We start from the raw sequence: 26,870 nt of genomic DNA, 5'->3' as shown, positions 1-26,870 counted from the left end.
GACACAAAGCTGCATTCTGAGTCACGCGGGGCACTATGTGGAACATTACTGCCTGGAAAGCGGCTGCATGAGAGTGTCATATCCTGGCAAGCTGTGCCGTAAATATGCCTTGTTGACAAATCTGCCCTTTGTAGAACCATTCTAGCTCAGAGCTCAGCAAACAATCAGGAGACTATTGGGCAGATCCCCATCTGGTCTTTGACAATTTAGGCTGAGGCTTTGACTCTGAGTGTAGTATCAGTTTCATATCCAATCTGAAAGTGGATCAGATACAGGCAGTCCCCGGGTTACGTACAAGATAGGGACTGTAGGTTTGTTCTTAAGTTGAATCTGTATGTAAGTCAGAACTGGCGTCCTGATTCAGCCGCTGCTGAAACTGATCAGTTTCAACAGCGGCTGAATCTGGACGCCAGTTCCGACTTACATACAGATTCAACTTAAAAACCTCAGGCATCCCCAAGTCAGCTGCTGCTGAAACTGATCAGCGGCTGATTCCAGGAAGCCCGGGGCAGGAGCTTCCTGTAGACAGCCGCTGGTCAGTTTCAGCAGTGGCTGACTTGGGGACGCCTGGGGCAGAGCAGCTGGGGTGCTGCTGGGTTGGTCCAGTAGTGCTGCCGCTCCTCGGCGCTACTGGACCAACCCAGCAGCACCCCAGCTGCTCTGCCCCAGGTGTCCTGATTCAGCCGCTGCTGAAACTGATCAGCAGCGGCTGAATCAGGACTTCTGGGGCAGAGCAGCTGCGGTGCTGCCGGGTTGGTCCAGAAGCGCCAAGGAGCGGTGCTGCGGGACCAACCGGCAGTGCCCCACCTGCTCTACGACAGGCCTGGGGCTTTGCTCCATGTCTCCCTGGTCTGCTGGGGGGAGTGGCGCACTAGCTGCGTCCCCCCCCCAGCAGACCAGGGAGACGCTGAGCAAAGCGGAGGAGGACCCGGACGGGACCGCGGCGCTGATCTGGAACCGCCGCGGTCCCGCCTGGATCCTCCGCCGCTTTGCTCCACGTCTCCCTGGTCTGCTGGCTCCTCTCCCTCCCTCCCCCACAGCAGACCAGGGAGACGCAGAGCAGCTTTTCTCACCCCGGAGGACGCAGGCGGCAGGACCGGCGTCCCGCCGCTCCCATCGTCCGGGGCGAGAAAATCCCCGTTCGTAACTGCGGATCCGACTTAAGTCGGATCCGCGTAACTCGGGGACTGCCTGTAATTATCTGATAAAATAGTCCAACAATTCCCCTCCCCCATTTTTACCCACCTGGCCAAGTGTTTTGTGAATATTTGCAAATAAATATGGATTTACACAACATTTTTCAAATACATTTTGGAAATGTTCCCCTGCAGTATTCACCAAGCTCTGCCTGCTAATTACTATATCAGGAGATAGTCTCCTGCATTCGCAAGGGGATATAGATTTGGCGCACGAAGATTTCTTTGCCAGCTTCACCTTATAAGTTTGATTTTTGCCATTTTTTTCCGTAACTCTGGTCTCCCTCTAGATCAAATTCACTATTTCAGTTTGTTTATGTGTTCCAAACTGACTTATTTAGCAATCATACAAATGGATCAGCAACCTGCTAGAAAAGAACACGCCTGTTGTCCTCAGAGATTGTTAAAGAATACCGGTAAAAGGCAAGAAACAATAACAGTGCAGAGAAGACTTTCTTTGACCTGGCTTCCTTGCGCTAGGTTGTATATTTTGATTATTTGCTGGTATTAGAAAGACTGGGTTATTTGCGGGCTCTCATGTCCATCCTCCACCCCGGGACGTTTTTCTTTCAGTTAGATACCTGTACAGGTTGGACCTCCTTGGTCTGGCACCCTCGGGACCTGGTCTTGGATGGGGTTTTTTGCCGGACCAAGGAAGGTCATTTCTTGGCCACACCTGGTCACTGCCCCTCCCAGCCATGGCTTCGCTGCTGCCTCTCAATGACTTCCCCCTGCCTTTGGCCCCTCTACATGCAGGGCTCCTGGCCCCACTGTGGCAGCCCTGCCGCTGGCACACACAACTCCAGTGCCAGGCTCCTTGCCCCTCCAGCAGCCCCACAGGGTGACAGCTCTGCTTGGGCTTCAGCCTTGCTTGACAACCCTGCTGCCTCCCAGCCTCACCAGGGCAGGACCGCGAGGCAGCAGCGGAGCTACCAGGCTCTTGGCTGCACTGCTGGGCAACTGCCCCACTCCTCTGTACCCGGCCCCCCCACCAGGCAGCCCCGTGATCAGGCTCCCAGCCCTGCGGGCAGCCACGCTGCCTCCTAGTCCTGCTGCTCAGCTGAGGTGCTGGGTGGTAATGGGGCTGCCGAGCTCCTGGTTGTGCTGCCGGGTGGCCCGGCTGCCTCCCAGTCTCGCTGGGCAGTTTCGCTGCTGGGCTCCAACCCAGCTGTCTCCTGCCCCTCCCCCCACAGTGTCGGCATTGGGCAGCAGCTCTACAGCTGGGATCCTGTTTTGCTGCCACAAGGCAGGCCCACTACTGGGCTCTAGTCCCTCTGCAGGGCTCCCAGTGACTTGCCCTCCACCAGGAATCTCTGATTGTGGGTCATCCGTGGTTCTGCCAGACCAGAGAATCCGAATTAAGAGATGTTCAACCTGTAATTAATAAAAATACTAGACTGGGAGAAAAGGTGGTTCCTTCCCACCCTCCCCCCCAAAAAAGAGGTGTTAGCAAACACATTTTAACTCTACTGAATACAGGGCAAATTGTATTTTAATGTGGATTAGCTGGCTAAAATGAACGCTTTGGAGGAACTCTGGTTACAAACACAACCAGCTAATATGGTTGTAATAATGTCAAACCTGCTACATCCCGTGTTAAGGGATGCGTGACCTTACCTGAGTTAGCAAGCTCATTTTTAAAAAAGTACTTCCGTTGAAAAAGGAAGAGCTCAGTGAGTCAGCAACTTCTATTGATTTGACAGATGAACTGAGAAAAGGAAGCGTGTAGGTTACACTGAGCAGAACTGAATATCACCCTTTTCACCTTTATTTTCTTGATGCTGAATTGTCACATGAGAACACGTGGCCATCTTCTGACACAATCTACTCAAGATAAACAAAACAAAGCAGCTACTGACACACCTATCATCCCACCATCCTCTAATACTCATCCCCTTTCTCAAGGCTACAGGAGGAGAGTCCATTGAGCAGGGAAGTTTCTTCTTACTTCTCCTTCCAATATCAGGGTCTGAAACTGCAGGGACTAGATGGGTGTCTGAATAGCAATTACACACAAATGCTACTAAGAATGTTAAACTGTGCTAACAGAATATTCATGCTCTTGGTGGAACTAATGATTCAATTTGCTCACCCTCCAGCCAAATGACAGTGGGATTACTGTACCATCCTCAACCAGGGCCAGGATCTGGCCCTGCCCCAGAATTCTTTAACTGCGTGGAATCATCCGCCACACTCTTGTGCATAGCCTGTTCTTTCCCAATCCCAGAATGCCACTCTTCAGCAGCTCAACGCTATGGGGATGACCACAGTGGGACAGGGACTACATGGTAACTTCATATCTGGACAACATTTAGTGCAGTGGATCCACAACAATTCTTTGGGGGCTCCCAGACCCAAATACATACAAAAAACTCTACATTATGATTATAAACTTTGAAGCAGCAAACATTTAACAAGGATAACTCTCATTTCTCTCTGTTCTATCACACTAGACACATAGTACAATTTTAGCCTGAAGAAGCACATTTGCACAACCTCAGATCCAGAGTTAGGGTGCTTTACATTTCTGCCAGTTTATTCTCTAAATAGGATGTATGCCTTGAGGGCTAATTGATCATTTTGTTCCCACACAGCAACACATCTGGGTTGTTATTGAAAGGAAGAATAAAAGTATTTTATAGAGAAATGCAAAAAACAATATTCTTATTTATGTTTTTTTAAGACTGGCTGAAGAAATGTAAACTAGAAAGCTGTGATATTATCAAAATAGCAGCATGTGATATTTCTATAGCTCATTTGCAATTTCTGAGACACAGTACTTGTTACGCTTCTGATTATAGTTATAGTTCTCTGACTGCCCATTTTTATCCATGGGGAACTTTCAAAATAATTATAGCAAACAGAACTAGTTGCACGATACAGCCATCATTAGAGCCCTACTATTAAATCTAAACATGGCAAATTACATTTGAAGCAAATGTGGGTATTTTATAATATATAATGCACAGCTACCGTAAACTGGAATGAATGTAAATGACCTTTTTGACTAAGAACTGCCACATTAAGATACAAACCTCTTATGTAAAATACAAGAGAGTCAATAAATACAATACCTCAAATACTGAAATCCAAAATTTTTGCCCTTTCATAGGTACAACACATTTAATGATGTCTCTCTTATAAGTCCTAATCCTGTACAGTGCTGAATGCTTTTCGAGGGATGTTTCCACTGATTCCAGTGGGGATTGAGAGAGACCAACTCCTTGTAAGTATCCCTCAGGACTTTCTAGGATAGGGCCTTAATTAAGCCCTTTCCTCATAAAAGATATCAAAGTGTTTCATAAACCTCTTGGAATATGGCAACTATTTAATAGCACACAGGAGGTTTACAGAAAGCAATCATATATATTGAAACTGACTAGGGAATGTAGGCAGAATGTAATCGTCCAGGTTGAGGTTTGGCACAAAATCCAACTGGTTTTCAAGAAAAGTGCTACAAGATTATTATTTATCACGTGACAAGGCCTTAGTTTTACATCTCATCTGAAAGATGGCGCCTTCTAACACCATGGTGGAATGTCAAGTTAGTCAAACTGATGCAGAGAGAAGAGCACTCCTACTGTATTAATATCACCAACTGCTTTCGGTAGCTTTTGAGATCTTTCATGGAGGTTTCCCATTCCAACACTAGGCATGTCTAATGCAACTTGTCCTGTGAAAAATGATAGTCCTGGGGTCTTTGTACATATTCACATATGTCTAACAGTGAAGAACTCTCTTATTTATTTTCAGTGAATGTATTGTATTTTAAACTCTGAAGCCTAAATATGGCAATTGGTAATGATAGATTTTGCTTATACTTTTTTTTTTAAATCTCCCAGTTGAATGAAATCTATACTCTTTTTGATTTAAAAAATGTACATGACTACCAAACTGATTCACACAGGAACTGAGTTAAAAGTTATGCAATTATTCGTTTCAAATCAAATTCACAATGGGACCAGAAATTTCCAAGACACTTTTCTCAGCATTAGAGCACATTACTAGAAGCAATTGCTTTTCCCTAAAGTCTACAAAAAGCAAAAGAAATGATCAAACAGCTTGTAAATTGACCCATTATTTCTCATCCAGTATTACTGCCAAAAGCATTTTTAAAAACATAACCACTCTCATTGCCATTAAATAGAGCATTAAACAAATTATATTTAGCATTAAAGCAAACATGAGAAAACTGAGACAATATTTATATTGCAACTTGAAAAGAGAAAAAGTGTATTTTATTTGCTTACCTCTTCAAATTTTAATGCAATCATAGAAAAAGCCTTAAAAATTGCATCTGTTGGACCTGTTATTGTCACAATTCTTTCTGGACAGGAACCTTCTGAAATATTGATTCGAGCACCACTCTGTCAAACAAGAGCAAATATTTTTAAAGACCTTTTTTTGGGGTGGAGGGAGCAAAGTAGGGAGGATTCTACTTATCTGTCTATCTAGCTAGGTACTTACATGACTCTCTTCACTGTGATAGGTGATCAGCACCCAAGTAATTAAAAGTAGCAATTGCAAAATCAGTTTTATCATTCTCCCTTTCCTATGTACAGAGGTGAACTTGAATGGGACTAAAAGCAGACTTTTGGGTATGAACAATTTTTATTCAGCAAGGATCAAATACAAAAAAATCATTTAATCTAAACCGTTCACTTTAGAATGGTCTGTCTAGTTGGGGGTCCAGTTTTCTGAATAGACTAAGTAGCAAAGCACTAGGGGCCCTATCTTATAGGTCTTTAACGTATACCTTAGACTAAATTATTCTAATGAGTGCTTAGTACAAACTTACAGCAGGTAGATTCATGTTTACTGTACACCCTTCCTAAAGAACCATTCAGTAACTGTAAGACGCTAGTAACACAATCATGTCCCCTTCAGAGGAAGAGCCAGCAAGAAGGAAACAGGAAATTAGACATCTGGGAGACAGAGAGCCTGATTCTCATTTATACCATGGTCCCTATATTTCATTCCGGTGGTACAGATACCCCTTAAAGTGGGTATACAACTCATACAAAGAGTACTTAATATAATGGGAATCAGACCCAGATGGTTCAGGGAAGACTGCGACGGGCTTTTTTAAATTCTTGCACTTACCGCTGTTGAACCAGTTAAGTGTATCATGACAGCAACCAAATATGACAAGACATACTAATGGCAAAATCCTCCTGTCACTGAGTCTCCTGACAGGAATTCTGAATGTCTGCAAAGAGGCAAGGGCAGCAGATGCTTAATCTACTTTTGCTTGGCAGGTGGACTGCAGAGTTGTGAATCTACCTTGGGGTGGGGGATTTCCAGATACTCACTAATCATACATCAGCATTTAATCAATAGCCTAGTTTTAAGCTGGTTCAAAGTGGCTGGCTTCAGTTACCAAACACAAAACAGGTTCCTTAGAGCAACGAGTTTTTCTGCTTCAGTGGGACTTTGAGTGGGCACAGGAGTTTGCCCATGCAGAGCTGCTCGGAGGATCAAGGCACTAGGTGTTACTCAGCCTGATAATACTCACAACATTCGCTCAACGTTAGCGGAAGTACTTTTTATATGAGCAAGCTTGTGATGCTTTATGTGAAAGACTGTCCCACAATGCACTGTTGTGTTCAATGTCTTGCAAAAAATCATACATGGCAAAAGATCTTGTGACTGTTATTTGGCTTTTGGTCAAGTCAAAACGATTGAATTGGAGAGGTTACATTCTACAAGAAAGCAGTGGGAATGCTGGTATTCTGTGGCAGCTTTATCAATAAAGCGAAGGGAATTTCATTGGACTGTCGTTTGCCACTCCTGAAAAGACAGTGTGTGACTTGCTATCTGCCCTATGCACCAGAGAGGTCTAGATGAAAATAAGTGTCTTCTATGTCTTTAAAGGAAAGTGCAAAAGAAAGCTGTCAATTACAGGAATTATATGTAATATTCTGCTCACTACTTATACATCATTCACTTCAGAGTTTGAGGATTAAGATGATATGTCTCCATATGGTGTTTATTCAGAAACTCTTTGCCCTTCCAGTGTTGTCAGGAGTATGAAGAAGAAAATTCCATCTACTGTGAAAAAATGAGGGTTTTTTAATACTTAACCGTTTTGATTTTAGGGAGCAAGGAATACGTTTTCAGAAAAAGAGTTGTGTGTGTTTGTGTGTATGGGCGGGGGGAAGAGAGAGGGCTTTCCTTTTGTAGATTCAACATGCACACACAAAATCTATGCCCAGGGGAGCAAACAGCCTTGAAGGAAAGGGCGGAGCCTTCTGCAGAAGGGGCGAGACCAGGTGCAGCCAGCCCTCAGTGGCTCTGATATGTGGCACCCTCTCCCCCCAGCCCTCAGCATTACCTGGGAGCACGCCACTCGGTGCGTCAAGGGCCTGAGGCTCTGTGCACTGCCACTGCAGCAATGGCAGAGCCTGGGAGCCCCAGGACCTTTGGAATCACTGGGCTCTGGAGCGGTTGCCCCTTTTGACCCCCCATCAGCAGGCCTGTCTATGCCCACAGTTTTGCCCTCCCCTGTGGGCACAAATCTGAGTTGATGGAGTGCTAGCTGCCTGTTTGAGGGAACAGCAAGACCAGTACCTGCAATTCATGTGAATGAATTGATTATTGTTTGTTTAATGACTGGTCAGGGGCATGTGGAGTGTCTGAAACACACCACTCACTTCTTTCACAAATCTATACACATACGCGTATTTAGAAAGTCAAAACGTCAGTGAAAGCTGTATCTGCGAAAAGAACTCTGACATCAACCAGGCTGAAAATAAACTCTTCCGTGCATGTAGATGAAGGGCTCAACAGACTATTCTTCTATGCCACACGTTTTAAAATTTCTTCATGGGAGACTTTCTACAAGTGCCTAAAAACAAAGCAATGGGCAAATATACATTGCAGAGACCTCTAAAAAGACAATAGATTGTTCTTTGGTTTGAGCCTAGAATTGAAAGCAAGAAGGGATCACCAGAGCATATAAATGTGACCTCCCATATAGCACAGGCCACCAACACAACACAGCACCTGCACATTAAAACCAACCACTGAAATTAGACTGAGGGACAAGGGACTACTTTACAAGGGACTAAACTATTATGTGCCACAGGTAGAAAATAGGAGGGACTAAGGTGCACCAAAACCTAACGCCCTTGCAATGGCAGAGAACTGACTGAGATAGTCCCAGTTAATTCTGGCATATGAACCTCACTCCACACTGCAGAGGAAGGCAACAATACCTCCAGGTGACTGCCAATCTGTCATAAAGGAAAATTCCTTCCAACCCCACATTTGGGATCAGATCGATCTTGAACATGTGAGCAAGAACCAGACAAGCACTCAAGAGAGAGAGAATGCTCATAGCTCCAGCCCTCATTGTCCAATGTCCTAGCTCCAACTGAGGCCACCTTTGATGCCACAAACAAAACAACAATATGGATTCCTGCAGGTGACTAGCTGAAACCTTGAAGCAGAAGATTTAGAGTCTGGTTCAGACAGGCCAATGGGAAAGTAAACCTATGAGCACCCAAGCCTAGGAAGCTGATTTAGACTAAGATTTATGCAATATCAGCTTTGACACAAAATCCAAACTCCAAGAGTGGGAAAAGGGCCTTTTTTAAATCTTTACAGTGCTTGTGACATCTCCAGTTTGCAGGTCTATCTTCTTATCTCTAACTACTGACAAAGGGAGTGGTTAGAAGTGAGCCTGTAGGGAGGCGGGGTGGGGGAGGCAACAGACTTGCTGGGTCCCTAAGCAAGGTGTGTGGGGGCCAGCTCTGCATTCCTGGAAGGGGCAGGGCCCCAGGCAGAAGGGGCAGGGCTGCAGGCAACCAGCCCTCAGTGCCACCCCTTTGAGCTGCCTATAGTGTGCCGCATGGTGCTCTGGCGGTGTTTTAAAGGGCCAGAACTCGGGCCACATCTGAAATAGCAAGAGCTGGGAGTTCCATGCACTCTTAAATCGCTGCAACCCAGGGCACCTGCCTTCTTTCCTCCCATTTGTTGGTGGGCCTGAGGCTGCACCATATGACAACTCTGGCATTGAGAGAGATTGGCTCTCAACTTTGTGGCTGACCCCCATTTTCTATTGTGTGTCAATCCAAATCCCTGGATTCAACACCCATCTCTAGGCCTGAACTTTGGAAACTTTAGTTCTGGCGCTGAACTCCACAGCCTGCAACCATGCCCAGGAGTTATGAATGTGTGTCAGTGGAGTATCAATGGAAGAAAAGACCACTAAAAAGAGGTTCTGTGAGACACAGAATCTTACTGACTAAATAAGCTCTGAGACAATAGGGTTATAGGCATATTGCTGTAGAAACAATCCACTTTTAGTTTGCTTTAAGGGGTATAAAAACCCTGAGATAGATTTTCTTAATATAAGCTTCCCAGAAAGCAATTTAATTTTTGCCTGTACATTTATATACTGACACATAGTTGATATTAATCTTTCCAGCCACTTGGTGGCACTGTTATTCCATACGGATCTAGCTATACTCTAATAGAAATACAAATGAAGACATCAACGTTTATCTCTTACCTCCTCCCTCATCTTCTTTACTGTCTCCCCTTTCTGTAAAATAAATGGGGGAAAATTAGTCCCTCCTGTAGTGGTCAATTGATATAAAATATTGAGACATGAATTTTTTTTTAAAAATCTTAAAGTAAATTACTGACCTTACCAATAATGCTCCCAACCTCCTGGAACAGGGGAAAAAGCACACAGAAATTGAATATTCATGAGCACAAAATGAAGACATGTTGTTCATTACACAATAGTTCACTATAAATTTCATTCCAGAAAGAAAAGTGGGCAGGACAGACCAGCTACATTTCACAATAACTACATTTGTAATCCATACAAATACATAGGTGCTGGAACTGGAGGTGCTGGGAAGGAGGAGGGGGGCTGCCGTTCTCCCTGGCTTAAAGCGGTTTTCCTAATATTCAGGATTCACAGTTTAGTTCAATGGCTCTCAGCACCCCCACATAAAAAAATGTTCCTAATAAGCACTATACAAAGGAATGGACTAAGAACTTCTGTTGCAATATATATACACATTACACACAGGAGTTTACTGCTGTCATGGGGAAAGCCCTTCTGCCTCAAAAGTAGCCCTGAGCTAATGCAGCTTTCTGTCACTATAAATACCAAGATCTTATTTTGGGGAATAAGAGATTCAGAATTGACTGAGCTGAACAATCTGCTGGGAAAATTGGGAAAATGCAGCCTTCACATCTAGTGGTGATCTCTTTGAAGGCAGACACTTGTTCTTTCACCAAGTAATGGATAGAAGTGGGTTATGTGAGATCAGGAATTACTGTATCAGCAGCTGCTGGCCTATCCTTCTCAAGCCCTGCTTCCCAAAGCAGTGATTGCTAATCAGCTGTTAGATGCACTGCGTGGGGCCAACAGGTTACTAAAATCCTACTTGCAGTGGTATAAAATGTCCAGAAAAAAACCTTCAAACATGCAACACGAGGATGATGTGGAAATCCAGATCAATCCATGCACTTGTCGGAGACAAGACCAGCTAAGGGAAAAGCTAACTCATATTCTGTGGTTATTCTCTAAAATCACCTTCCACTGCTTAAAAAAAATTAGACATAATTAATCTGATCTGGAGATGCAATCTGCAGCTAGTAATTTCACCTAGTTCTGAATCACAACCACCAGAGTAGATGTAAGAAATTACTTTTTCCTGTGAACAAGGCTCATTTCATGACAAAGGGCTACTAAATTCACCTTCACATTTCAAGGCTGGTGCAATGACCTTGGGGAAGTTCTTTCTTTCCAATGAATAATTTATACACATGCAAAATGAAGCAGATAGGGCTTGCGGCTCTTCTAGCCAACATTGAGGGCAGTTGCAGATGTTCTGTGAGCGGAGGAACTCCAGTTCCGCAAGCTGCTTCAACATATGTTTAAATCCCATTTATTTTGATGGGATATTAGCATGTGCTTAAAGTTAAGCATGTGCTGAAATGCCTTGATGAACAGGGCCTCCAGTCTGCCTCTACACTGACTGCTGATGAACCTCGAATTTCTAAAGTTTATTCTCAACAGTTAGCTCCCTTGTTTTTGTTTTCTTTTTTATTGTCCTTCCTGATAGCTGCTTGGAAACTCTACCTCATTCCCATAGAGTGCTGGCCTGTATTCAGATGTGCTTCTTATGTGTTTTGTGGAGACACAATTTTACGCACTGTGTGGTGTGGACCTATAGGCACAGATATTTATGTAGGTGTTATTGTGCTTCTTATTGTGTTAGCTTACATGTTAAGTACCTTATATGAGTGTATCTAATGATCAATTTATCTATCTATCTAGACCTTCAGGAGTGTATTAATTTATATCTGCATTTACACAAATGAATCTATATACATAAAAATGACCATTTATTTTCTAGCAGCCTAGTTAGTAGCTTGTCTTGACCAGGAACACGTGAGACTGATTATGAAAAAAGGGGGGAAATCTGTTTAATAACAAGGATCCTAAATTCACAGGGTTTTTTTGGACAACACAAGAAAGTCAAAATAGAAAGTTCTTTCCTGGGGCTGAATTGACAGCTCTCAGTTTGTCTGCACCAGTCCTCTCTTCAGTCAGCTCTGGTCTACATTAGGACTTTATTTCAAAATAACCCCACTTAGGCTGAATTTTTAAGCAGAGCATCCACACTGTTAAGCCAGCCAGTTATTTTGAAATAACGGGCTGCTTAATTCAAAATCTGTACTCCTGCTTTTCATCAGGAATAACGCTAATTCTGAAATAGTTATTTCAAAATAATGGTAGTGTGGATGCTCTGATGCTGCTATTTCTCTAAGTCCAAGGTAGTGTGTCCACAATAACGGAGTCTTCCTGGGACTAATTTTGAGGCTTCCCGGTGGTGTGGACATGCTAATTCGAATTTGTTAAATTGGGAGTTATTAAGTCGAATGTACTAAGTTTGAAATAGTTTCCTAGTGTAGACATGGCCATAATGAAACAGGATGTATTTTGTAACTATGATGGGAAACCCTTTCTTTTTTCTCAGAAATCAGAGGGTTCTTTAGCCAATTTGGAGAATGGGTCTTGTTTTGAGTCTTCTGGGTTTGACAAACTTTTAATGGTTACTTATATAGCTCAATGTTTATTTCATATAGATTCTTTTGTCATTAAGGATAATGTTTAGTGCTTTCTGGAATATCTAACATTATTTCTACAATGTTGAAGTTTTACTTTTTTTTTCAAGGTGATCTTTAAAGACTTTTTCCCTTAGTACAGCATTTCTACAATTTACTTACTGCAAAAATATATTATGCTATTTTTGGTAGATTAGGATACCTAGATTCATTTTGATAAATTCAGCTCTGATGCAAATGGGAACAACTTCCATTGATGTCAGCTTGGTGTTTGATTGAGATGCCCTATAGTATATATATATATAAGTTTATATATTTATGTAGCAAAAATTTGGTGCATTATATTTTCCACTGCTCACACAAACTATATCTAAGTACATATATTTGTTTCATATGGCACATTTTAGATTGATTTGCTTTCCTATTGTTTACTCATTAACATATTGGAAAACATAGCACAGCAACTATTAAAACTCTTATCAACTGGAAATAACAGGAGCAATTATTCTTAGTTCATAGGAATACTTTTTTGATGGCATGACATGTAGAGTGTTTACCTGTTTACATTTCTTCAATACACCCCATAGTGCCTTCAAAAAGCACCCTTTGACTGTCTTGTCCATCAGGGACTAAATGCAGTGTAATATGGGTATGGAATTAGTGTCCATAGCAGTATGGCATGTAAGTTATTACTGCTACTCTGTGGAAACTACATCCTATAGAAAGTGGTGTGTCAGGCTGCAACAAGTGATGCACTCCACAGAGCCATGCATAATACCTACTAATCCCAGATCCAGCTTCTGACACCTGAAAAAGTTCAAAAGTGAAAAAATGCTGCCTCCCTTGGCCATCTAAATTTTTCCATAGAAGTATACATAAAAAGTGAAATTTTCTAAAAAAATTGACTAAGTTTTGCGACTACTTACCCAGCTCCTTCAAACCAGCAAACTCATGACATTTGCTTCTCACCAATTGTTTGAATGTCTGATAAGATCAAATAGCCTAAAATGCTATTTTTTTCTGTCTTCTATAAATAAGCAAAAGGCTGTCTTGTTGGCCTGTACTCTCTTCATAGCCATCAACTTCCATGCCCCGTGCATCAATTTTCAAAACATATGATTGAAATGGTGTCTATACATATGTCTACACTGCAGCCAAAATATCTAGTCACTTTGGAAAATCCAATACTGTTGACCTGAGTGTATCATTTTGTTGATTCAACGATATTTTACATTGTGTCTATGAGCATGCTTCTCACTAGTAAGCGTGTCTAGTAGTTAAAATGTAACACAAACAACAAGATGCAAACCACATCATTACCCATATGTTACTAGAATATGGACTCTGTTGGCAGTCACTGGTTTCTTCTACAAAAAGTGTACTGGATACATTGTTTTTTTAATTTTTCCATTATTCAGTCATCATTTCAGTGGGAGAACAGAAGGAAAAGCAATGTTAAAAATGAGGGATGTTTTACTTAACACTACAAGGTAGACACACACTATTATTTTCCACAACTAATTCACATGATGGATTAGATATGGGATGCAGTCCATGCCAAATGAGCAATCCAGAGGCACAGTGTCTTAGCAATAGAATAGCATAGGTAATGCGTTCTGTTTTGTGCTAACGAAACAGCAACATTAAAACAAAACCCAACTCCTTACAATTCAAGTGACTGACAGAAATTTTGACAGTGCAATTGACTAATCTGGACTTCTGAAACACTCAGTCAAACTGTATGAGAGAGTGCTATTTCCCTAATCATTATGCCTCCTGCATAGCAAGGAAAACAAATTAGTCATGTTAAAAACCCCAGAAAGCTTAATAATGGTAACAAAGCCTGACATAAAAATTAACCTTTAGACTGCTAACATGATGTGTGAAGCGCCATCATTTTTCTCGACATTGCCAGTTTAATAATCATTATAGCACCATCAATCTCAAGAATAATTACTAAAAAGGAGCCCTCCCCCACCCTTACAATAAACCAGCTATCATTCTGTTATAAAATCCTGCTACCAACTTTATAGTGTTGTTGATAGGAGCCTTAATCTAAATTCATTCATAGACATGAAAACCATTTTAAAGGTCACAATAATATCAGACATTTATGCTTTCATCCCAAAACATTTGCTAAACTACAAGAAACAGCCTAAAGTCTTTATTCTCTTATTACTTGAGTAAGCTACTGTTGAACTTTGATATTAATTTTGCACCAGCAGAAACATCAGGATTTTGCCCAGTATAAAGCCATTATTAACGTACCTGGAAAAAAAAAGACACGGTGAATTACGTGTACCATAACTCAGTTCATCTACCTTGAAAGAACAAATGATCGAATCAGTCACATTAAGCGATGATCCATATTTAGGAATTCAGAATCTGCTTCTTAAGACCCCAATTCAGCAAAGTACTTCAGGACTTGTCTTCAGTGAGCATACTCCTGTGCTAAAAGTTAGGCATATGATTGAGCACCCTCATCAGTTTCTACAGTTAACTGACATTTAAGTTATGGCCATTCTGACAGAGAAGACACTATTCCATCTTTTTGTTTTGCCTGTATATCACCTCCTATTTTTATGTGGCTAGCAGGCTAGTCATTTCTATAACATTTCACTACACTTATCTACTGCAACCTCTCACCTTCTTCCTTCTAGCGCTAGTGATAGTCACAGCAATCCCTTTGTCTGCCCACTGGATAAAATTGGTAACAATAGAAACAGTGCCTTCTGCTATTTCAATTCATTTTATCTGTGGATTGATCAGAATACTATGCTTGCCATGTACAAGACATTTTTTGCCATGTGGTTTGTTTATTGGAAGATACAGCACCTGTTGGTAATAAGACAATGTCTAGACTGCTCACACTCTGTTAACAAATTTACTCATGTTTCTCAGACTGGTAAAACAGTAAGGAACACTGGGCTGTCACTGAAATTATCTAAAGGAAGTGCACAATCAAATAATCATAAACTCCTTGCCAATGTTTACAAGAAATAGAAACTAGAGGTCAAATGTTTCGCCTTGAATTAACTTCGCCAACTCTCAAAGATGCTTTCATTTATTTTAAATAGTAATGTGAAATGGATAAAAATGAGAGGAGGTTATTTGCTTCAGGATAGCAGAGGAGTGGGTAAGTTTTTGTTTTACAAATCTGTTAGGGATGGATTATATAAACACTTATGAAAAAAAAGGCTTTAGGTTATTCTGTTTTTAAAAAAGGTCCACAAGACAAGGCTGTGTCCTGTGTAATGAATGAAAGTGAGAGATGCTCTCTTTGTCTTTTATTTTGTCTGTGTTAGTGTCTTTAAAGTGTGGGTAAGCAGTACAGTAACAAAAACAAAATTCAACCATAGAAAAGTTTGTTGCTAACAGTTAAAGAATGATGGCTGCTAATGTTAGATGTGTCTTGCTGGGACATTGTTGCAGGTGTTGCAAGTGCTTTTTCAAAGGTGCTGAGTAATGGGTGTTGCAAGTGCTTAACACCAATAAAAAGACCCAAAGTATCTGAAGGTGGATGCCCAAAAATTGAGAGAATCAAAATCAATGTGGCCGTTAAGTACACTTGTCTAATTTACTGATATTGTGATTATGAGGATAGAGCTGGAATGTTTCACTGCATCAAAAAGTCAGAGATAGAAAAGCCCTATTCAGCCATCATATCTCTCCCCCCCCGCTAATACAGCAGTTATCCTTATAGTAAATGTGCTTCTATTTTTCCCTAGATGTGTTTTTAATATTCCAAACAATGGTGCTTCCAAAACATCCCTGAGGAGGCGGCTTTATAGCCTAACAACTTGCACTGCCAGCGAAGTTTTCTCTAGTATTTAGATTAAATTCCTTTTCCCTTTAATCTTTATTGTTACAATTACTTATTATTTTACCCCATTATTTCTAGTTCAAAGTCTTTGTATGACTCAAAATAAACTTATTTTTTGCCCTAGTCATAATTTAACAAAGCTATCCACTCTTTACATTTCTCTTCCCAATTTCTTCAGTCATCTGATGGATTTCTTTGTGCTTTTCTTTGAGCTCTCTCTCATTTCTCAATATCTTGCAGATGATCTAGTACCTAGAACTGAGTTCAGTATTTCAGGTGTGTTTTCACCAGAGCTATAGAGAGAGGTACTGTTGCCTCTCCATCCCATTATGACTCTGTAGAGGCATTCCAAAACTGCACTCATATTTTTGGATACAATGTTGCTGCATTGCACACTCATATCTGTTGTTCTAGTCTTTCTAGCCACTATTACAGCAGCTGTCTTTCAGCTTTTGGGCTCTCCAGATTTCTCCCTCACACTGAATATACATGTTGCACATTATTTCCACTAGCTATACTAATCCAGACCATTTAGTAACAACAGCCCACTTTCTCTACAGTTCTTTCCTGTCTGTACCCATTCTTTATTGGTAAATGCTCTTCTTCTTCTCCTTATCCCATCTGGCTTGGTATTAATTCATTCTGGTTGTTATTTTTTGCAGTCTAACTTTCCCCAGCAGACTTTAACTGGCTTTCTGTATTCTTCATACTTTGCTATTCCTAGTATAGCTTAGTTTCTTTTTCACTTTAAATCTTTGTGCAATCCCTTATGAGATCACACGAGCCTCTTCCTGTTTGTTACATTCTTCATTTACATAAGAATCAAAGTCTTCTGGGCCTTATTTAAAGTGTCTTTTAAGCCACCATAACCTTCTTGCAGACTTGCAGATCTCAATATTTCCTCTTATTCCACCTTATACATTTGATTGTTAAACCTCCCCTAAATTGGTTTCCTGAAATCCAACACCTTTCTGCTGATGCCATACAAATCTGAATTCAGGCCTCCATCATGAATCTTCAGGGCTTCAGACATCTTGTTAACGCTGACTGTGTACAAGTCCAAACCATTTTAAATTCATGTAATAATTCTCCACTACAGTGTAAATGGTTCCTTGACATCCTTTTACTTTGGGCACATGAATTGGAACAGAGCTAGTTCTGCGGGGTATTGGCAGGGCTGTATGGAAAAAGCCTTTACAACGCTTGACCTCATTACTGTTGGCATTAGGCAAGAAAATCTGCCTTCCAAAATTCATGAAAATACAAATTAACAAAATGTGAACAGGAAAATGAAAGTGACATATCAAAAGCTCTGAAGAATCTACCCTAATGTATTTTATGGGTAATTATCAAAATTGTTTGTTTTTTTTGTGGGGGGGAGGGAAGGATCGTCTCTTTTGGTGCTTTACCAATGTTTCCAGTTGATGTCTACTGAAGTCTCTGACAGCTGGGGGTGGCGTGGGCAGACACACACATATTCTACATTTGCACTCTAGAAGTCCTTTCCAAAAACGTTAATTTAAAGCCTGTGGTAGGTGCTATCTTAACAGTAATACAAATTGATGTCCTCTCTTTGTCTACACAACAGGAGTGGCTCAGAGCAGTACAACAATAACACTGCTATCATATCCCAGGCCTGGCCTGAAAGTTTTAAGAGGGAAAAGGTGATTTAATTCCTGGGCCCCATTCAAACTTTAGCCTTTATGCTGAGACAGGCCAGCAAGGATACTAATAAGTTGCACTGCAGAACCCCAGAAAATAAATGGGGTTTCTCCTAATTATTCATTGTAGGCACAATTATAAACCAAATCCCAACCTCAGCCTGCCAGAGTAATTTTTTGCCATGTAATGCGATGCATAAGCCCCACACTAGGACTGAAAAGGCTAAGGAGCAGTTCTGGGTGCAGGTGACTACCCCAGCATATCTGCAAGGCATGTTCCAGTCAGGAATGTGATTAAGATGGCTCAGGTAGGATTGGAGGACAGACATATCTGGAAAGCCCCTGAACAAGGGCATTTCAGAAACACTCATTACAAGGAAGGGGATCCCAACTGGGTCCAGAAGGTTCAAATTACTCTATTATTGCTGCCTTATGTTAGGGTTTGAAACTTTGGGGAGAAGTGAATGGGAGGAAGTAACCCAGGGAGGCAATTTCAAGGCTCTGCAGGGTGCTTGATACTGTTACTTATCATAGGGCCCTGGCCCAGAGCTCAGTGCAATGTGAAGATCGGGGCTGTCCTACCAGCTTCCTATGCCTGCTGTTATATAAACCTGAGAATTTATTTTCACTTTGAGGGGAGCCGGCAGATTTGGGCAAGGTGTGTGTATGTGGAGGGCGGGGGGAGCTCCTGGAAATGGTGGGGTGTTGGGTAGAAGGGATGGGGCCAGGGCAGTCAGCCCTCAGTGCTGCCTGGAGCATGCAGCCCAAAGCTCTGGCGGTGATTTAAAGGGCCCACAGCCCCAGATGCTGTAAAAGAGACTTATTTGATACAAATAACGTCTGTTTAGGACCAGAAGCAAATCTACTGAGTTCAATGGCTTTACACATCATAAAACTAGACAAAGTAAGATCATAATCAGGCCTCAAAAATTCTATATTGCTATCTCTTTTTCACTCTTTCTACCTCTCTGCATTACACAAAGTAAATTCTACACTGACCTTCACTCTGTGCAACCTCATTGGATTACTCCTCACTCTCTTCTCTTTCTCATCCCTGTATCAATGTCTGCGGTTGAATTCAGGTGGCAGGTATCAAATAATGTAAGTATACTCTGTGAGAAGACTTAACTGTCAAGATTTGTATAGCTCCGTGTGTTGCTTTCATATATATTATTTGTGAATATGCAAATATTTTTGCATATCTTCAAGTAATTTGTATATGACCATAAACATAAATATTGTATATGGCCAATACTCACAGCTACAAGCAATGGACATGGTGGGAGATGGAGTAGCACAAAATTTGGCAGTCGTGACCAACGGGTGAGTGGTAAAAGGCATCTGGGGAATGAGAAGATGCTGGGTAGGGAACTTTGTAGTATCTGGAAAGATAATGAAGCAAATAATTAAGCAATCAAGTTGCAAATACCTAGAAGATAAGTAACAATCAGTGTGGATCTGTGAAGAACAAACCCTGTTAAACCAATCTAATAGCTTTCTTTGAAAGGGTAACTAGCGTTGTGTCTGAGGGAAGCAGTGGATATGGTATAGTTTGACTTTAGAAAGGCTTTTGAAATGGTCTTCTATGACCTCATAAACAAACTAGGAAAATATAATCTAGCTGGAAGGTGGGTACGTAACTGGTTGGAAAACCATTCACAGAGAGAAGTTATCAATGGACTAGGGATGTAGAATCCCATTTAATCAGTTAACTGGTTAAACATTACATTTAGCTGGTTAACCATTTGAACTGGGGTGGGCATGGAGCTGCTCCAGCCTGGCATGCAGCAGGGTGGGCTGCTCTGGCCAGGCCAGGCCAGGCCAGGCCAGGCCAGCTGCAGGCAGGGGCTGCTCAAACCAGGCTGGCCTCCCGCTCTGCTCCACAGGCAGGGACTGCTCCGACCAGGCTGGGCTCACCACATCACAGGTGTGCAGGAAGCTCCTCCACCAGTGCTTCGGTATGGCGGGCCTGGCTAGTCTGGAGCACTCCCCTTCCCACTTCAGGTGGGGGGCTGCTCCAGCCCAGTCGGACTGCCAGTTAACAAGTAACTGGTAAGCATCACCTGGTAAGGGCAATGATTACCAGTTAACTGATTAACCCTGACATCCCTAATTTGGACAAATGAGAGAAATGGTCTGAGGTAAAAAGGATGAAATTCTACAAGGACAAATACAAAATACTCTATTTAGGTCGGAACAATCAGTTGTACACATACAAAATTGGAAGTGACTGCCTTAGGGTTGCCTGGCGTGGTTTTTGACCAAATGACTAGTTGAAAGGAACCCTTGTGACTGGTCATCACCATTGACCAGGCTGATCAGCAGAGCTGCAGGGCTAACGCAGACTAGCCCCTACTTTTTTGGCTCTGTGCTGTTCCCCAGAAACAGACAGTAGGTTCAGCTCTGAGGATGGGGTAGGGACAGAAGGCTTCAAGCACTGCTCCTGCCCCCCAACACCAGCTTCACACTCCCATTGGCTGGGAACTGTGGCCAATGAGAACTGTGAGGGTGATGTCTGCAGTTCTGGGCACCACATTTCAGGAAAGCTGTGGACAAATTGGAGAAAGTCCAGAGAAGAAAAAAATGATTAAAGTGTGAGAACACATGACCTATGAGAGAAGACTGAAAGAATTGGGTTTGGTGCGTCTGGAAAAAAGAAGACCAAGAGGGAACACGATGGTTTAAAAGGACAGAAAAGGCATGTTGCAGGGAGGAGGGAGAAAATTATTCTCCCTAACGACTGAGGATGGGATAAGAAGCAATGGGCTTAAATTATAGCAAGGGCAGTTTAGGTAGGACAGTGGGAAAAATTTCCTTTCTAGGTGGATAAACACTGTAATACATTTTTTACCGAGATTGTGGAGTCTTCATTAGGGGAGATTTTTAAGAGCAGCTTAGATAAATGCCTGTAGCGGTCTACATAATACTTAGTGCTGCCATGAGTTCAGGTGACTGAGCTAGCTGACTTCTTAAGGTTCCTCCCAGTCCTACAGTTCTATGGGGTTTTTAAAAGTGCTTGAGTAGAAGCGGCGAGTGTATCTGGGTGCAGTGAGAAGGGCTGGGTGAGTAGATGTGTCTGGGGAGAGTAGAAAAGTATTTAATAAAATTTGGGTTTTGTGGGTGATCAGAAGGATGCTGAGTTCGTGAGAGTGTCTGGCAGCTCACTGACTGAGGAAAGAGATCTAGAGTGGAACCGGGGAATAGCTGAGTTTTGCAGCAATGCCCAGAGGGGCAGCTAGGTATCTGGGAATGCCCAGGCAGACCTATTGGCAGGGGAAGGCTGGTGGATGTGAATGTTGGGAAGGAGATTTGGCAAGGAGCATATTCTGTGGCTCTTTGACCTTCTCACTGGGCATCCAAGTATGGCAAAGCCTCAAGAAGTGGATTAGTTAGTGACTGGCATAGCACATGATGCTGAGATATTTTATAAAACTGGCTGGGGATTCTGGCATAGCTTGTGAGCCTGAGATGGTCTCCAGTGGGGGCTCAAACCACATCAGTACTTCACAAAAATAAAAACAAACACTGTTTTCTAAAAAGACTAAGGAAATTCCCAGACATAAAATGGAGGTAAAATGACATTATGGCTGTGAATATGCAGGTTCCTTAATGGGGAAGAACCTGAAAGAACATTATCATTTTATAGAACAAAGATTGAAAACTATAGAACAAAGAATTGAAATAGGGAAATGGAGCATTAGAGTAGCCAGAACAAATTTAATTTTGTCCTCACTTTCTTTATTCCATCTCTGCTGAACTTTGTGAAACATGAGCCTTATGCCTGAATACAGGACATCTTTCTCACTGATCATATGAGCTTTGTATAACTCTAAGCAGTATCATCCTCATATACAACCATTTCCACGAAAGATCAGAGACTGTCCTCTCATTCACAATCCTCTGATGAGACAGCAGAATAAACATCTTGGCCCTGATCGTAATCTTCCTTAGAGGGGTTTCACACACATCTGTGACTCCACAGCCTTTTTCTGATTTAATTCAGTGATGAAATGAAAATCATGCCTCCCCCATCTGTTACACATCATATACACACAATGTAAGTCTACCCAGCTCCCTGTACAGTATGACTTCCCTCACGCCAGTCAACGTAATATGTTTTTACAATATTAACCTGCTATACTTCAAAACAGTTAGCCTCCTAGGGTCTGTGGACGTCATCTTTGGAGCACAGCAGTGTATATCATGACACATAATATGTACTGGACATGGTTAAAGAAGTCCATCTTCCTCTTGAAGTCCATAGGAAAACTACCCAAGTATATGTGTTTCAATTGCCCCAAACCATCAAGCTTTATGGGTGAACTAATTAAGGTTACACAGGGTTGCTCTGCGCTACAAATATGTTAGTATATCCACATCACTCAGGGGTAAACAGTGCTATGTTGACTGGGGAGCTTCCCCCATTGCCTCTTGGGAAGGTGGAGTGCCCACTCTGACTGGAGAAGGTCTCTTGTTGGTACAGGTAGCGTCTTCACTAAGCGCTATAGAGGTGCAGTTAAGTGTAGAGAAGAGCAGTTTAAGATGTCTATTTATGAAATACAACACAGTAGGGATGTGAATGTTTAACAGGTTAACCAGTAAGCCTGACTCTTAATGGGTGAGCCTTACCAGGTAAGGTTAACTAGTGGGAGGCTGGAGTAGCTCCCCACCTGCCACAAGCAGGAGGATGCTCCTCAAGCAGAGGCTATTCCACCTGGGATGCTGGAGCAGCCCCTGCCTGAGGGGTGACCTGGCCCCTCACAGGCAGGGGCTGCTCCAGCCCAGTGGCAGGCCCACTCCAGCCCACCATCCCCGGCTAACCAATTAAACAGGATTTGACATCCCTACAATGCAGCTGTCATAAGATATTAACCTCCTAATGTAGGAGTTCAGAAGGTAACACAATTATAGAGACAGAGTTAAGGTTTGGACTCCCCTATATTTCCACTTTTCCCTGCAAGTTATGAATACTTATTTACAACTTAAATGCTGGCCCCATTAAGTGTTTTATCTGGGAACACTAATTAGAGTACAGCAACTTCCAGTGATGCCATTAGTGCAGCAAATCTTAAGAAACGGTGTGGAAGCATATTTCTTGCTCCATTTCAGAGCCACTCACAGCTCTCAGAATGACCTCTTGGCAGTTAGTTCACATTAACTCTAACATTGATATTAGCATGTTTAAATCACAAAGATGACATCAAAGCAAATGTGAGGCCCTGAATTTAATATACAAAAAAATTATAATGTAATACATTCTCTACAATGTTTAGGCACAATAGGGCACTTTATTAGAGCATACTGTAGTTAAGAGTACATCCATTGTGCCTTGTTAACTGAGGATCTATGGTATATTTCCAGTTTAACTTTGAATTTCCTTGTTTTTATGGGTTTAATTTAAACCCTCAGGGCTACATGTTAATTGAAGATTAGACACATAACAACCATTTATTGCTAACTGTGGTTGTGCACCCAATTCACTGCGTTCAACACAGAAAATTAACTCCTTCTAATTTCCTTTCTGATTGCTTTACACTAGTTTAAAAAAAAGTTTAATGAAAATGTCCTGATACTCATTGAGTTACATAAAGGGCTTGATTCTGACAGCAACTTTGCTTTCTGGTGTTATCCAGAAATTCACATAAGACAAAAGCAGTTTATTTGGAGCCAATGGGACTAATCACAGACATAAAAAAACCCATCTGTTTAAGTGCTGTGTTGGACTTGGCCAGTATCTTATAGGATGGACTCTTAAGAACCACAAGCTAGGTTTTTATGCACACACATAAGCTTTTTAAGTTTTCCTGATACTCCCCATTATAAGAAACTATTTTCAGTTACTTAAGTTTTGCATGCTATGGGGCTTTCCCTAGATGAAAATTCCTCAATTTCAGCCAAAATGATTCACCCACTTCTTAGGGAAAAATACAGAATTTTGTTCAGTACTAAAAAATTCTGGTGATCCTTTTTTTGATCAGATATTGTGTCCCCTTACTTTGGAAAAGGGACATGAAATTTGGCAATGGTGGCATTTATGTCAGGGACATCCCTTTTGCTGCCCCAGTAAAAAATGAGCAAGAGGAAGGGGGAAGAAGCAGATTTGGATAAAGAGCCTGGCCAGACTAAAACTAGAGGTTGGAGGATGAGAAACTGACTGGAATTGGCTGGACTATGAGAATGGGTATAGGAACCAGTGTGGGATGGGGCAGGGGGGAGGGAGTGAATATGAGGGGTGTTAGTAGAAGAGCCTGTGCCTGCTAGAAAACACTTCCCTCCAGAGCATGGGATGGAAACCAAGATTCCTGAATCTCACCATTCCTCTGCTGTCAGCAAAGATCCATGAACCCTCTGGCAATCTGTCTCATCCCCTTTTTGTGCTGGACCAAAGAGAGAATGACTTTCTACTATTGCTGTCAGTTACACTGATAGCTCAAGTGGTAGAAGTCTATGTGGTAGATCTGAAGGTTCCAAGCCCTCTGATGATCCTTGTGGGTGGCAACATATCACAGCACATGACAGAACTGTTCTTCAGTTAAATTACACACAAACACTAACTAACTAAAAATAAAATGGCTGAGCTTATAAATTTAAGCACTAGACATTTGGAAATGCCAGAGCTAAGGTTGTCCTGTAATCTTAATTTGACCACCTTATGCGTATGCATCATGATATAGTCTTTAATTACATAATCATATGCTATTTTTTTTCACAGGGCCCCTGTGTCATCTTGGACCCAGCGGGGGAATTACAGTCATTCAATATTTTCATAGAATTGTAAGACTGCAAGTGACCTCGAGAGTCCAGTCCTCTATATTCAAGGCAGGACTAAATATTATCTAGACCATGCCTGACAGATGTTTGTCTAGCCTGTTCTTAAAAACTTCCAATGATGGAGATTCTACAACCTCCCTAGATAATTTATTTTTCTGATCTTTCCTTGTTTTTTAATACGTAGCCCTGTGCTTTATTTACTGCACACTAATCAAGCCCTGCTCTGAAGACATAATTATTACTTTCCTACTGGACTTTTTCACTGCAGTACTTGAGTGTTTCGCATAGGCTAATTAATTTATTTCCCCAACCATCCAGTGAGAGGAGATATTATTATCACCACTGTACAGATGGGGACCTGAAGCACAAAGATTATGGCCAAAAGTATCCACTATTTTGGGTGCCTAATTTGAGGTAGTCAGGAACTGTTTTTTCAGAGTACCTAGCATTCTAAGCATTATACAATGATAAAATCCATGATTAAATATTATGAATTACTCAAATACTGTCGTCACAAGGACCATTTAAATATCTAGACAATGCATGCTACATTGAATATTTAAGGCAAAATTTGCTTCCACTTCCATGATAAGCCCATACAAATGTCACCTCATTGTAGATACAAATAACAAATATCATTCTCTCTAGTCCAGAACTCCCTGGTCCAGAAAGATTTTAGTTAGCTGGTTGTCCACTTTTCATGGGTGTGGCCAAGTTTCCCACGGTCCCATAAAGTTTGTTTCAGCCACCAGTCCTGGTTCTCAGAGTTCTGTGCTGTTATTTAGCCCTAATTTACCCCTAAATGTCCTCTAACAGCCCAATAAGCAGTGGAAGTGTTGGTAATGCTTCTAGACAATATTGACCTCCCCTCATCCGGAAAATTCTCACGTTCAGAACTGGTCAGATCCCAAGGATGCTGGATTAGAGAGGTTCAACCTGTACAGCATTTGTGTGTTTAAAGCACAGCTCTCGTTGACTTCTGTGCACTCTACAAATTAGGCTCCTGGATCTTAACTCAGGCACCCAGAAAATGATTAGTGACCACTTGTGAAAAGTCTGGGTTAAGTTATTTGTCCGGCATCACTTAGGAACTCTGTGGTAGTAGTAGGAATAGAATCCAATTTTTCAGAACAGCATTCAACTGCCACACCACAAGGCCATCCTTTCCTTTCCTGCACTCCCTTACCCAAGTTTCTATATGTCTTCCAACTTCCTCAACATAGGAGCCAACAGTCCTACAGACAACAGCCTCCTTCATTGTGCAATCCTAATTCATTCAAAGCAGTTCTGACCTTTACACTAAAGGAGGCAGGAGTCCTGTGAAAAAAACAGGATGTGATCATGTAACTAAAGACAGTCCTAATACATATGCACAAAGTGGCTGAGTCATATTGGCAATCTTCATTCTGCCATCTTCTCCCTTTCAATGACTTGCCTTTAGGGACGTGAAAGGTTAATCGACTATCCGATAGGCAAAAGCTTATCAGATAGTCGATACACTAGTTGACTAGTCGCTCCCCCCCCACTTGCTGCCTCTATCAGAAAGAGGCGGGGGGGGGGGAGGGGGTTTGAAGAGGAGGGAAGCCAGCTGGTCTCCCGGCTCCATGCCACATTTCAAAGCAGCAACACAACGTAGAGTCAGGGTCAGTGGGGGACTCCCCAGCTGGCCCCCGGCTCCATGCAGTACTGCTGCTTTGAAATGCTGTGGGAAGCAAGGGGCCAGCGGGGGACTCAATCAGTCCCCCGCTGGCCCAGTGCTCCCTGCATCGCTTTCACCTTTGAAGTGTAGCAATGGCCCCCAGGCTGTTGCTACACTTCAAAGGCAAGGCTCTCTTATACACTAATCGAATAGTCGATGCAAATTGTATCGATTATTCGATTAGCCTTTTAATCTAAATTTAACATCCCTACTTGCCTTTGCAACCTTAATATTCTTTGAATATAGTTTGTGTGCATTATCTACAAATAGAGATCCACACATGAATCATATATGTAATGGGGCATGAGAGAGTCTGGTATGTGTGTTAGGTGGCTATATTATGGGTGTTGAATTTCTCATCAGTTATTTTCTGGAGTAGGGGGTGAAAAGTAGCTGCTGTTTTTTGTTTGATGTAATTGCATTTTTAATGTATAATACTGCTGCCTAGAGCCCAATATAGGTATTTTATGCATTATAAATCAAAAGAAATGTTGTTTATATTAGCGAGATATTTCCAAAAATATTTAATCTATGTCTATTTTCACGATCTCCTTGCTAAAGGAGAAAAAATGTATACCTAAGGCCAGTACTGCACATATGTTTTCCAAACAAGAAAACACTCAAAT

General features: G+C 41.9%; 1 protein-coding gene across 17 annotated transcripts in view; it reads right to left on the bottom strand.

Moving 5' to 3' along the window:
* Window positions 1-26,870, bottom strand: part of LOC102455363 (poly(rC)-binding protein 3-like) — a 685,006-nt gene that overhangs the window by 57,998 nt on the left and 600,138 nt on the right. For all 17 annotated transcript variants that reach the window (XM_075921613.1, XM_075921612.1, XM_075921614.1 and 14 more), the window contains 3 exons: window positions 9,849-9,872; window positions 9,712-9,744; window positions 5,447-5,563 (listed from right to left, as the gene is read on the bottom strand). In XM_075921613.1, the coding sequence (XP_075777728.1) occupies window positions 5,447-5,563; window positions 9,712-9,744; window positions 9,849-9,872 (174 nt within the window). The remainder of the gene's footprint in view (window positions 1-5,446; window positions 5,564-9,711; window positions 9,745-9,848; window positions 9,873-26,870) is intronic.

This window comes from Pelodiscus sinensis, chromosome 2 (assembly GCF_049634645.1).
Source record: "Pelodiscus sinensis isolate JC-2024 chromosome 2, ASM4963464v1, whole genome shotgun sequence".
In the NCBI taxonomy this organism is placed as follows: Eukaryota; Metazoa; Chordata; order Testudines; family Trionychidae; genus Pelodiscus; species Pelodiscus sinensis.
Note: the sequence above shows the minus strand (reverse complement) of the source record. Positions and strands in the feature narration are given on the sequence as shown.